We start from the raw sequence: 13,149 nt of genomic DNA on the forward strand, positions 1-13,149 counted from the left end.
GAATAATTGTACCAGTTTTTATCCACAGCTATCGTCTTGTAAACAACAGACTAAAAGGAAAGAGAGGAAGAACACAGCCAGAGGATGCGCAGTTACTTAGCAAACATCAGAACCCACCCCAAACGCAATAGTTGAATATTATGGTCCTTAGTCGGCCTATACGAAACAAGAAGAAGACGACAATAAGGAATGCATATATAAAATGATGTAGATACATGCTCAGCACGTTTCTATCAAGTAGCATTTCAAAGCGTTTGGACATTACAAACGTAACATCATTTCAGCCACCGCGGACTGCATGGTCCTCTTACGTCAATGCATGTGTGGATTTCAGTGCGCATACATGATATATACAACAAATATTTATTTCGCTTAAAGGTCAGTGTGTTTATTAATCTGATAGTAAAATCGAGACGTGGTATTTTAAAAGGTCAGAGTAATCCTTCCTACTTATGGTTGCATAAGAGGAGTATTGTGTTGTACTGACGGCAAAGAAGCGAAACATTACGAGTTCGTATTGTCAAAACAATATAAACACCACTCTATGGACATAACACATTACCATTAGACAAAATGCATATCCAACAGGTAAATATATTTTATAAACACATAACGTGTAGAATAAACTGGTATTTATTATTACAACCCGTATTTTTAAGACTAATATATATATACTGTACACAGGGAATACGTAGTGGAAACAGAATTTAATATTTAGATTCCACGTGGTCCTCATTTCCTTCGAATTTAACATCTCTTTGTCATGCATTTCATGTATCCCACACAACCTCCAACCTCAAAACTCAGTTTGAAGTAAGTGTTTCATTAAATCAAAGTGTTTAATGAAACACATAAACTTGAGTCCAAAATTATTAATATCTATTAAAACGTTACTTTAGACGTAGCATATCCTTTAGTATACCTTTATCTAAATTCGTACGTTAGTAATAGTACTTGTGTTAGAAATGTATAGCATTCATTTAAACAAATGTTTTAAACGTAAAATTGTTTTCTTGAACACGAATATAATCATAGTTATAGCCACATTATAAGCGTTTCTATCCAATAGCCAGTCGTGAGATGCAGTGGGTCACAGCAATAGACATTAACTTATAGCATATTTACGTTACTTGACGCGATCAGTCAGGGTGTATTCTGACCGCCCTCATAACTCATCTTGTGTCAACAAACGCCAGTCATCAGTCGCCATGCCCCCCACAGCTCGCAAGTCTCAGTTGGCTACACTAACGTCTTCTGGATCTTTTCCGATGTCCCAGACTTAATTTCAGTACTCCCCTCACTTCTCTGTCGTCACGCATCCGCTTTAAATGACTGATCTGTTGGAGCCTTCTGTCGCGGATGATGTTATTGACACTTAGTCTGCCGCACCTTGCATGGACGTGTCTTGCGTGGATACCATCCTTTCTTCGTTAATTCCACACCCCTTCGACGAGCTCGGGCCCAGAAGTTCGTCGCAGCACCTTGTTTCCGAAGACTGCGAGTAGTGTCGGTTGAACTTCATTAAGTACTATGTCTCCGAGTTATGCGGCTCCATGGCTAAATGGTTAGCGTGCTGGCCTTTGGTCACAGGGGTCCCGAGTTCGACTCCCTGGAGGGTCGGGAATTTTAACCATAATTGTTTAATTTCGCTGACACGAGGGCTGGGTTATGTGTCGTCTTCATCATCATTTCATCCTCATTACGATGTGCAGGTCGCCTACAGGAGTCAAATCAAAAGACCTGCATCTGGCGAGCCGAACTTGTCCTCGGACACTCCCGGCACTAAAAGCCATACGCCATTTCATTTCATTTTCCGAGTTATAGAGTAGGATGGGTCAGTCTTCTCGATGCTAATGTTACGTCCTACTTTTCTCGTGTCCTCTTCAATCATCTCTGTGATTCTTGCCAAGTCCTCAGCTCTGCCCGATATTACAAACAAATGTAGATATCCCTCAAGATTAGGAGGTAATATTCTTCCATCTTATGCTTTAAAATAGTGTTTTCACAAACACTCACTACAGTAGGGTGACTTCAATATTTCGCCTTCCGTTGAGTTCTCTTCAAGTCGTACTTCTGTGATTTTAGACAATAGATGTGATTTTAAAAGTGATCTGCACGAGAATAATGCCGTTTCTACTGCTGTGATGAGGCTCGGGACATCCTCCTCGATGACGTAATAGCACAGATCCTACATACATGAATCTTCTGGTCCTCTCAAAGGTCCTGTCAGCTATTCTAATGCTGTCTATCCCGGTGTGTCCATATCTGCTGACAATTAAACACTTAGTCTTCTCGATGCTAATGTTACGTCCTACTTTTCTCGTGTCCTCTTCAATCATCTCTGTGATTCTTGCCAAGTCCTCAGCTCTGCCCGATATTACAAACAAATGTAGACATCCCTCAAGATTAGGAGGTAATATTCTTCCATCTTATGCTTAATAATAGTGTTTCCACAAACACTCACTACAGTAGGGTGACTTCAATATTTCGCCTTCCGTTGAGTTCAAGACCACGCGTAATGGACAGAATAAAGCAAAACAAATCACATTATTATCTTAACGTTTGAGTTTCAGTTTGTTATACCATAAGAATATTCTCAAGTTTCAATATATTCAGTTTTATGGTATATTCCTAAACTTTCATTTTATCTATCTAACAACATGTAAACATAGTTGTGCTGTGCCCGTTAAAATATGTAACTAATTGTGTTACAATGCTTCAGAACAAAACTCACTGTTGATGCTTCACGTCTAACACGAGTACGTATTTACGTGCCACGCGGCAAATAATTTCAACCACCAATGCATAACTATATATTAAAAAATGTATGAAAACTGAAGTCAATCAGTCCGGCCATTCTATCCGGTCGATTTCACTCATTCTTTTCTTAACTGAAATTTATTCATGCACAGATTTATCATCAGGTGTTATAAATCACTTAACTTCCGCCTTCCTCAAATTATTTTACTTTTCAATTTTTTGTCTCTTTGAAGCAATCATACCTTTTGTTCTAATTGAGGTACGGAGTTCGTTTTGGCCTAAGAACACTCAGTGGATCAAGCTCTTTCATTTCAGCTCTTAACTATTCTGAGGAAAGTTATGAGTGCACTTTCCATTTGACGTCTCATTTCTTCAACAATTTTTCTCATGAAGCAATCATATCTTTCGTTCTAATTGAGGCACGCAGTTCGTATTGGTCTAACAACACTCAGTAGATCAAGCATTTTCTTTTGAGGTAATAACTACTTAAATGGGTAGATTCTTAGAAAAGTTATGAGTACATTTGTCTCCCGGACGAAGATCTTCGAAGGACTTTTTAACAGTTCGACGCGTAGTGTTGTTCCAAGGAACGTTTAATTCAATTTCTTTGTGTGATGTGTTTTTAAGTGTTTTGTTGACATAATATTACATTCTATTACCACAGCAGATCATGTGCTTTATTTCATTAACTCGAAACTTTGCAAATACATCCGTGAGGATAGTAACGAACAACACCATACTTTGTACATTGCGGGCGGAGCCAGCGGGAAACTGCTAGTAAACCTTATTAATCTTTTCCTGGAGTAGCTGCCAGTAAAAATGATTCATCGCCACTCTCTCTAACTTCATCTCATAATATCAGAATCACGTTCTCATAACTTTAAAATTTAAAATCTCTCTTAACAAACGCTTTCTTGACAAAGAGAGAGAACAAATTACATGAAAAGTGTAACAATGTTCACGAGAGGTAAAGATCCCGCGAGTGATACCAAATACAAGCACTCTACTTCGTTTAGGTACGTGAACTGAATGTTAAAAAGAGAAACGTTGCCCAACAAGACATAAAAGATATTGTTAAGTTTAGAAATTGATTGATAAGAAAATCAAAGGCAAACATGTGTGAATTTGAAAATTCGAATAAATGTAACCCAAAAGTCTAGGACCAAGTCGAATGCTCAATGATTTTGTAGAGAAATTCTGAGAGGGCAGACGTTGTCACTGATGCGAAATATTAATAAATCTGAAACAGGCCAACAGATTACGTTGATGATGTCTAATATTAATACTACGCAGTTCTTGGATGTTTTCCAGTTTTCTTCCACACTCTACTATCACTTAATTAGAAGTAAATTAGACATGATAATATTTTAGGCTTTGCCGTGTCAGAGCCCATGAGAGCATCAAGGAAATTTCTACATATGCTCTGTCAATTTCACAGGCCAGCACAAGGTCAACAATTTTCATATAAATACTGGAGTACTTAAATTCTGATACCAGTTGTATCCCAACATTTACATTTAATGACAATTAATAAACGTCCAAACTGCCACTAAACATTACAAAACAATTAAAGCAGAGTAAAATTTTAGAGTTTAGAATGACAAAATGTCGAGCACAAAATGATCAAATTGATGCGTTTTTGCGGCTTATAACAAGCACATATAGATGAGAGCATACTTTAAATCCACAGCAGACTGTTGTCCCAGAGAAGAAAAAGAAAATATAAATATAATTATTGAGAACTTGGATAAATTCCCGAGTCTGTAATTGTAGTCCACTGGCAACTCCTTGAGTGTAATATTTAAAAGACTTGTTACTTACTGCGCTTGGGAGAGAGGGCCTGCAGCAGCGCTGTGATGACGTCATTGTTCTTGTCGCGGCGCGCCCGGAGAGCGTCCCGTCGTTTCAGCTGTCTCACCAGCAGGGAGCCCACGAACTGTACGTGCGCCCGCAGCGTGGTGTGCAGTGTCCTTAGCTCGCTCACATCTGGAAACATGATGGTACATTACTAACACACTCCTACTCCACATGCATCCAAAATACTTCAATTAATGAAAATACCGAATGTCTTCAGAAACTAAGTATTCATACTAATTAGTTTGGAAAAATAATTTGTGACAACTGCAGTCTGGTGTGTGCTGTACTTTCTTCTTAAAGAAACTAAGTCTCTTTAGAGAATTAGGTCGTTTCTGGCCACTCTTTCCAACTCAGTAAAAGAAGGCCCATCATAATCCAACAGACTGGCCGCTTGCTTGCAAAGGAAAAGGTAAGTGGAGTTTCGCTATGTATAATGTGGTCCACAATTCCATTCGTGAATTCTGGACACGAGGTAATTTGAATTCTTCATGGCGTCTAATTTCAAAACCAAAAAATATTTAGGAGAGAGGCTGATACTCCCATGATTTTGTCTCTAAAAACGAAAACAACAACTACCACCAGCATCAAAGATCGCTTCCTCTTCTATTTCTGGACGAAACTCCATATCCAAACACGAGCAAATACACAGCAACACACGTCAATAATAGTCCATAGCGTTCGCGAATTTCAGTTGATTGTAAGTCTGATGATGCTTGTTGTTTAAAGGGACCTAATATCTAGGTCATCGGCCCAAATTGTAAGTTCGACATTACTTCCACCTGCTTGAAGAAAGCTTCCCTCTTTCACATCTTCCTTTGCCTGGATTCCCTTCTTCCTTCCCGGGCGCAATTTTTATTTCCACGTTTCATTCTCTCGTCTAAGACGACCTTCCCTATCTTTGCCTGATTGGCTGCGTACCGTAACGAGTTAGGTAATTGCCTCTTGTGCTCAAGTGTACGGTAATGAACCCCGGCAGGCTGATTTGGCATTTTAGAATGTTAAGATGAGAGATACTTATATCAACAAATGATTACCACGTTCGATTTCAAGGATAACACCGGAAAATCCTTTAAAGCTAATAGTTCCTGTACCTTGAAGATGTCAAACGCATATTTTTACATCATCATCATCATCATCATTATTATTATTCTTGTTTTCGAATGGGTCTACTATTAAACCACGTTAAGCATCATTCATTTACGGTTCTTCCTCTTTCGATCGGCCCAGTACTTCTTCATCCTTTCGGAGTGGGCTTCTTTACGTTCTCGTGACCAGTTGTTGCCGGTCCGTTTTTTGCTACTTTGATCTTGGAATCCCTTAATTTTGTTGATGATTTTTCTGTATTCCTGTCTGTTTTATACTACCTGCTGTGATATATTATTTTCCTCCATATCCTCCTTGACCCCTTTAAGCCAGCTAGTTTGTGTCTTCCTGTTCTCCATGTATTCCAGAATTCGCTTGGCTGTTCTCTCTGGTGGCATTCTTTTAATGTGTCCGTAGAAGCAGAGTCTTCTCTTCTTGAAGGATGTTGTGATTTTTTCGGTCCTTTTGTATAGTTCCTCATTTGGTCGCAGTCTAAATTCTTGACCCACTTTCCTGGGCCCTAGTATCTTCCTCAAGATCTTCCTTTCTGTCTTTTCAATGTTTTCTAGTAAGCCCTTCCTGTTCAGTGGAATACATTCGATCGCATATAGACTTTCTGGTTTGATGACAGTGTTGTAATGTCTGATTTTTGCAGTGAATGAAACTGATTTTTTATTGTAGACATTTCGACATAACTGGTACGCTGCTTCCATCTTTCTTGCCCTTTCCTGTAATGCTATTCCTGGTAGTCCTGTTGGGGTTATCCATTCCCCTAGATATTTAAACTTCTGTACTCTTTTAATTGTTCCATATTTGGTGACAATATTTTGTGTCGGATCCTTTTTGTCCTGAATCATTAGTTCCGTCTTTTCGAAGGATATCTGAAGTCCCGTCTTTACAGCAGTCTCTTGAAGTGTTTCAATTTGTACCTTGGCTGTTTCAGTGTCTTCTGCCAGTATTGCCATATCATCTGCGAATGCTAGACAGTCAATTTTGACTCCAGATCTTCCCAGTGATATTCCATTTTCCACCCCTAATTCCGTCAGTCTCTTCCTCCACTCTCTGACCACTTTTTCACGTATAACATTAAACAGGAGTGGTGACATCCCGTCCCCTTGTCGGACACCTGTTTCGATTTTGAATGGTTTTGACAACATACCCATAAACTTAACCTGTGATGTAGTGTCAGTGATGGTTTCTTTGATTAAATTTCTAGTTATTTTATCTATCCCAAACTCTTCTAACGTGCTTATCAAGGTTGCTCTGTCGACTGAATCATAGGCTTTCTTAAAATCCACAAATACAATCACTAGATTTTTGGCTGTGGGTGCACGTAGTTGTATTATGGAGATTAGGTTGAAAATTTGCTCGCTGCATGATCTCCCTTTCCGGAATCCTGCCTGGTGTTCACCAAGTTCTTTTTCTATTATCCCTTCAGTCCTGTTTTGTAGTGCCTTGGATAGAATTTTAGAGGCAACTGGTGGCAATGATATTCCTCTGTAATTGTTAACGTTTGTTCTGTCTCCTTTTTTGTGCAGCGGGTGTATTAATGATGTCTTCCATTCCTTTGGGATGCTCTCTGTCTGCCAAATCTCCTCAAACAGTGCTTCTAGCTGAGTCACTAAGTGTTCTCCGGCATATTTCAGTAACTCTGCAACTATTGAATCTTCACCTGACGTCTTATTGTTCTTCAGTCCTGTTATTATTCCCCTGATTTCTTCTTTATTAGGTGGTTCTGAGTCCGGTATCTGGTTCTTGGGTTTCTCAAACATTAGAGTACCGGGCGAGTTGGCCGTGCGCGTAGAGGCGCGCGGCTGTGAGCTTGCATCCGGGAGATAGTAGGTTCGAATCCCACTATCGGCAGCCCTGAAGATGGTTTTCCGTGGTTTCCCATTTTCACACCAGGCAAATGCTGGGGCTGTACCTTAATTAAGGCCACGGCCGCTTCCTTCCAACTCCTAGGCCTTTCCTATCCCATCGTCGCCATAAGACCTATCTGTGTCGGTGCGACGTAAAGCCCCTAGCAAAAAAAAACATTAGAGTTTCCTCAGGATTTTTACAGTTCAGTAGTTTCTGGAAATAATTTGCAAGGTGTTGGCAATTCTGTTCATTTCCAGTGATTAGATTTCCTTCGTCATCTTTGAAGCATAGGGTTGGCGGTTTGTATCTTGTTAAGTTCCTCCTGAATGTCTGGTAGAAATTACGTGTATTGTTTTTCACGAAATCTTCTTCTAGTTTCTTTAGTTGCTGTGTGTCATAATGTTTCCGTTCACCTCTTATGGTTTTAGCTGTTGTTTTCCTTTGTGCTTTGAATGCCTCCCAGTCTTCTGGTTTCTTAGTTGAGTTCCATTTCTTCCATGTCTGAGCCCTTCTTTGTAGTGCTTCTTCGCAAACTTCATTCCACCACGGATGTTTCTTCTTTTTACTTCGTAGGATTGTTTGTTCCGCTGCTTGCTGTATTGATGTTGCCATCTCAGTCCAACTGTGACTTTGAATCTTATTTATCCTGTTCTGGTATTCATTCACAGTCTGCTGATTGAACTTCAGATCTTCTATTCTGTATCTTGTAATTTTTGTACCACTACTTTTTCTCCTTTCTGGTGTTAATTTCATCTTAATTTTTGTCAGATAGTGGTCAGAGTCGAAGTTTGCTCCTCTAGCTACATGTACATCTTGAATTTCTCTGGAGTTTTCATAACTGATTGCAACATGGTCAATCTGAAATTCGCCCAATAATTTGTTAGGTGATATCCATGTTGTTTGTTTCTTTGGCTTCTTCTGGAACTTGGTGGTCATGATGTTCAAATTGAATTTTTCGCACAACTCTAACAACCTCTTACCATTCATGTTTGTCTTGCTGTGAGCCGTGAATTTTCCTGTGGTTCTTGATGGTTCATTCCTTCCAATTTGTGCATTGAAGTCTCCTAGCAGAATTACATTTTTCTCTGGAGTATTTCCTAGGATTTCTTCCAGACCTTCCCAAAATGTTACTACTTTCTGTGGATTTTGTTGGTTGTTCTTATTTATTGGTGCATGTACATTTATTATTGTGTATTTCTTGTTCTTGTTTTTGAAAGTTAGTGTTGATATCCTTGGTGAGGTGGATTTGAATTTCGTTATCTTGTCTGCCAGTGAATTGTGTAGGCTACTACAAATGCTGTTCCAAACATCCAAAGACCTTTAGTGTTTTGTATTTTCTCTGCTGGTTTACCTTTATAAATCCTGTAGTTGTGTGTTTGTACCGTATTTTCGTCTCGGTATCTTGTTTCTTGTATAGCTAATATTTTCATCTCTTGTTCATCCATCATTTTAGTCAGTTCCATTTGTTTCCCTATTTTCAACATCGAGTTTACGTTCAGTGTCCCTATGAACGTTCTGTGTTTACATTTGTGATTTGTCTTTGGGATTCTAAGACCCTCCGACTGGTCTTGACTTGCGCAATGCTGCTGGACCCCCGGATCCGAATGCCCAGCTTCGGTAGCTTCGCCACCACGAGGATATGAGTTACTCATTGCAGCTTTCATGACTGATACTTGTTTAGAGCTTGTGCTTCTAGAAATTTGCATTTCCATCTGCTACGCCTTGGTTCGCTGCACCAAGAAGTTTTCCAGGCCGCCCCTAACATGGGGAACAGACGCCACGGGAATGGCAGAGTGCTTTTTAGGCGGCACTCACTCGCCTTGTCACATTGCCGTCACTGGATTTATGTGGCATTTTTTACAGACTATGGTGCCCTCCATAGTCCCACCACATCCTGATGGCAATGCCGCTGTTGGTCCGGGACTGCTTATTTGTCAGGTTTCCCTGCTTATATCGCAGCTGCCCTCCATATCTGGAGGGATGCCCACTATCCGCCACCTGTGGACCCGCCTGGTCGTAGTCAGCTCTGCGTCCCATTAATTATTCGAAGAGTTCGAACTCATGTTTTATGGTAACGTCGTTGTAAATAACGTTCTAAATTAGAAAAGCAAATATTTCTACCTGAAATTAAACAAATTTGTATGGAACGAAATAGTGCACCATTAAACAGCAATATTAACCAATAGTTTCACTGCTGATTTCAAGAGGTGAAGTCTATTATCACCCAGAGCTGGTACGTTTCAAATTCTATGAATAATAATAATAATAATAATAATAATAATAATAATAATAATAATAATAATAATAATAATAATAATAATAATAATAATAATAATAATGTCCGGCTCCATGGCTAAATGGTTAGCGTGCTGGCCTTTGACCACAGGGGTCCCGGGTTCGATTCCCGACAGAGTCTGGAATTTTAACCTTAATTGGTTAATTTCGCCGGCAGGGGGCTAAGTGTATGTGTCGTCTTCATCATCATTTCATCCTCATCATGACGCGCAGGTCGCCTACAGGTGTCAAATCAAAAGACCTGCATCTGGAGAGCCGAACTTGTCCTCGGACACTCCCGGCACTAAAAGCCATACGCCATTTCATTTAATAATAATAATAATAATAATAATAATAATAATAATAATAATAATAATAATAATAATAAGGGAAGAACAACCTGCAGAGAATTGGGAGAAATTTCAAACTAAAATCATCAAAACGGCAAAAGATCTCATCCCTCTTCACAAGAAATCAAAAACATCCTTGGTGGAATCAAGAATCTGAGAGCGCACTATAAGAAAGGGAAACGGCCTTTCAAAACTACAATTGTAACAAATCAGAAGAAACAGAGAGGAAATTGTTCGAACTTCGCAAACAAGCATCTAAGATTCTAAAACAAAATAAACGGGAACACGTCAACGATCATCTGAAGTCAATTGAAGACGATTTCAAATATTACATCACACACGATTTTTACAAGACCTTCGCGAACCAAATTAAAGGGTTTTCTCCACAAAACTCTTGCTTTCGGAAACAATAAACTGGCCTTAACAAATAAAGAAAATTGCCAGGAACCAGCAACGTATTTTTCACAGCTCTTAAATTGTCCAGAACCTACAGAGAGATACCCGAAAATACAGCCTGAAATCACACTATAAAATTCGTCACCATTATCACAAGAAGAAATTCATTCACGCATCAAGAAATTTAAAAACCACAAAGCAGCAGGGGAGGACGGAATTGTATCTGAACGTTTGAAAAACTTAGGCCCAAATTCACTCAAAGAAATCACACAAATAATTTAAAACATTTGGCAAACTGAATAGCTCCCGGATGACTGGAAGATTGCTCTAACCCATCCACTACATAGAAAAGTAACAAATCAAATGTAAATAACTATAGAGGTATCTCTCTTGTATCTGTCAGGTACAAACTTTTATCGGCATAGTACATAGAACAAAAAAATTAGAACCCAAATTACCTGAATATCAAGCAGGATTCAGACCAAATAGGTCATGCTCCGAACAAATTTTTAACCTCAAAACCATACTCAAAATGCGAGTTCTCAGACAAAAATTCCCTCGCATGCACATCTGTAGATTTCAAAAAGGCTTAGGACTAGATTCCAAAACTCGAGAACTCATAAAACAAAAACTGACTGGCACGAAATCTCAAGTGAAATTTACTGGGGAATCTCAGAACTGTTCGACATTCAAACAAGCATGAGACAAGATGATGGACTCTCTCCTATTCCGTTCAACGTCGTCCTAGATAAGGTTATGGAAGAATGGGAGAAAGAACTCAATAAATGTGAGTTTTGGAAGCCAATCCGACTGGGCTTTCCCAAAGATAACCTCCACATACCATACATCGCTTTTACAGATGATCTGGCGATACTAACAAAGGATAAGGAGACTGCCGTTAAACAGCTCGAGATACTGAAAAAAGTGCAGAAAAATTGGGACTAGAGATATCGTTCGAGAAAACTAAATTCTTATGTTCAAAGACAGGCATCTAGTGTCTGAGAACAAAATATGGTACAATTGACAGGGTCCCTTACTTTAAATACCTCGGATAATTTATCGAACCGACAGGCCTTGAAAAGGTTTCACAACAAACCCGTCTCCAAAATAATAATAATAATAATAATAATAATAATAATAATAATAATAATAATAATAATAATAATAATAATAATAAAAGCATTGGGGTTAGTCCAAAACATCTACAACAACGAAATTCATGTGTATATATACAAAAATTGTGCATTATAACATCATTAAACCAACAGTCCTTTACGCAAGTGAAACATTGTCATCAACAGGAAACAAGAACTTGAAAAACAAAAAAGAAGAGAAGATCATTAGGAAAATCTTAAGAGCAAGACGGTTACAGGTTACAATCAATCAAAACAACAGAAAAGTTCGCAAACATCGAAATTGGCATTAGGAAAAGACGAATGAAATTCTTCGGTCATCTCACTAAATTACCAGAAAAATCGACTGGAAAATTCTAAATTCCCATGGAGGGAATTAGATATTTTTTCACCAATAGAGCATGTCAAAAACATATCAGATGTAAGGCTTTTCAGGCGTTTGCTCTATTAACCAGCGTTTTGTCTTAGGTCTGACACTAGACTCGTCAGAGTGGGATGTGTCAGACGCTACCCACTGTATGCAGGTGACCTTATCAGGAGCCTATATCAGAGGCACTCTGACGAGTCTAGTGTCAGACCTAAGACGAAACGCAGGTTAATAGAGCAAACGCCTGAAAAGCCTTACATTTGATATGAAGAAAATCGATTGACAAAAAGGATAATAGATTATGCAATTTCACTTAAGAACTTAACACCCTGGCTTAACTGATTTTGAAAGGACCTCAAAAACACAAACATAAGTTCGACAGAAATTCTAGAAAGAGACATACTTAGACACAAAGTGAACAATTGGGAAGCTAAATCAGAGAAAGCACAACATAAGCAGTTCAGACCAAAGTGGTCGGAAGAACGAAAACAAGTCTTCTCGGAAAGAATGAAAGCCTACTCCAAAAACAAGAAGAACCCACAGAAGAAATGACTGAGTTATTTGCTTAACGTCTTTCAATATTGGGAGAACTCGTTAATAATAATAATAATAATAATAATAATAATAATAATAATAATAATAATAATAATAAATGTTTTATTGACGACATAAAATAAGTTACCCAGAGTTGCTAATATGCAACTAAGAAATATTTACATAAGGCATAAAGGAGAAGTCGGTAATGCATCAAATGAAATTTAATGGAAATGGCATACGGCTTTTAGTGCCGAGAGTGTCCGAGGACAAGTTCAGCTCGCCAGATGCAGGTCTTTTGATTTTACTCCCGTAGGCGACCTGCGCGTTGTGATGAGGATGAAATGGTGATTAAGACGACACGTATACCCAACACCCCCCCCCCGGTGCCAGCTAAATTAACCAATTATGATTAAAATTCCCGATCTTGCCGGGAATCGAACCTGGGACCCCTGCGACCAAAGTCCAGCTCGCTAACCATTTAGCCATGGAGCCGGACTAATTATCAAATTATCTCATTATATAGCACTAACAA

At 38.9% G+C, this 13,149-nt stretch overlaps 1 protein-coding gene across 1 annotated transcript in view; it reads right to left on the reverse strand.

The window, feature by feature from the left end:
• Positions 1-13,149, reverse strand: part of LOC137502782 (uncharacterized) — a 142,886-nt gene that overhangs the window by 15,299 nt on the left and 114,438 nt on the right. Inside the window, exon 2 of the mRNA XM_068229769.1 lies at positions 4,582-4,746. Within this exon, the coding sequence (XP_068085870.1) occupies positions 4,582-4,746 (165 nt within the window). The remainder of the gene's footprint in view (positions 1-4,581; positions 4,747-13,149) is intronic.

The sequence above is a fragment of the Anabrus simplex genome, chromosome 1 (genome assembly GCF_040414725.1).
Source record: "Anabrus simplex isolate iqAnaSimp1 chromosome 1, ASM4041472v1, whole genome shotgun sequence".
Lineage (NCBI taxonomy): Eukaryota > Metazoa > Arthropoda > Insecta > Orthoptera > Tettigoniidae > Anabrus > Anabrus simplex.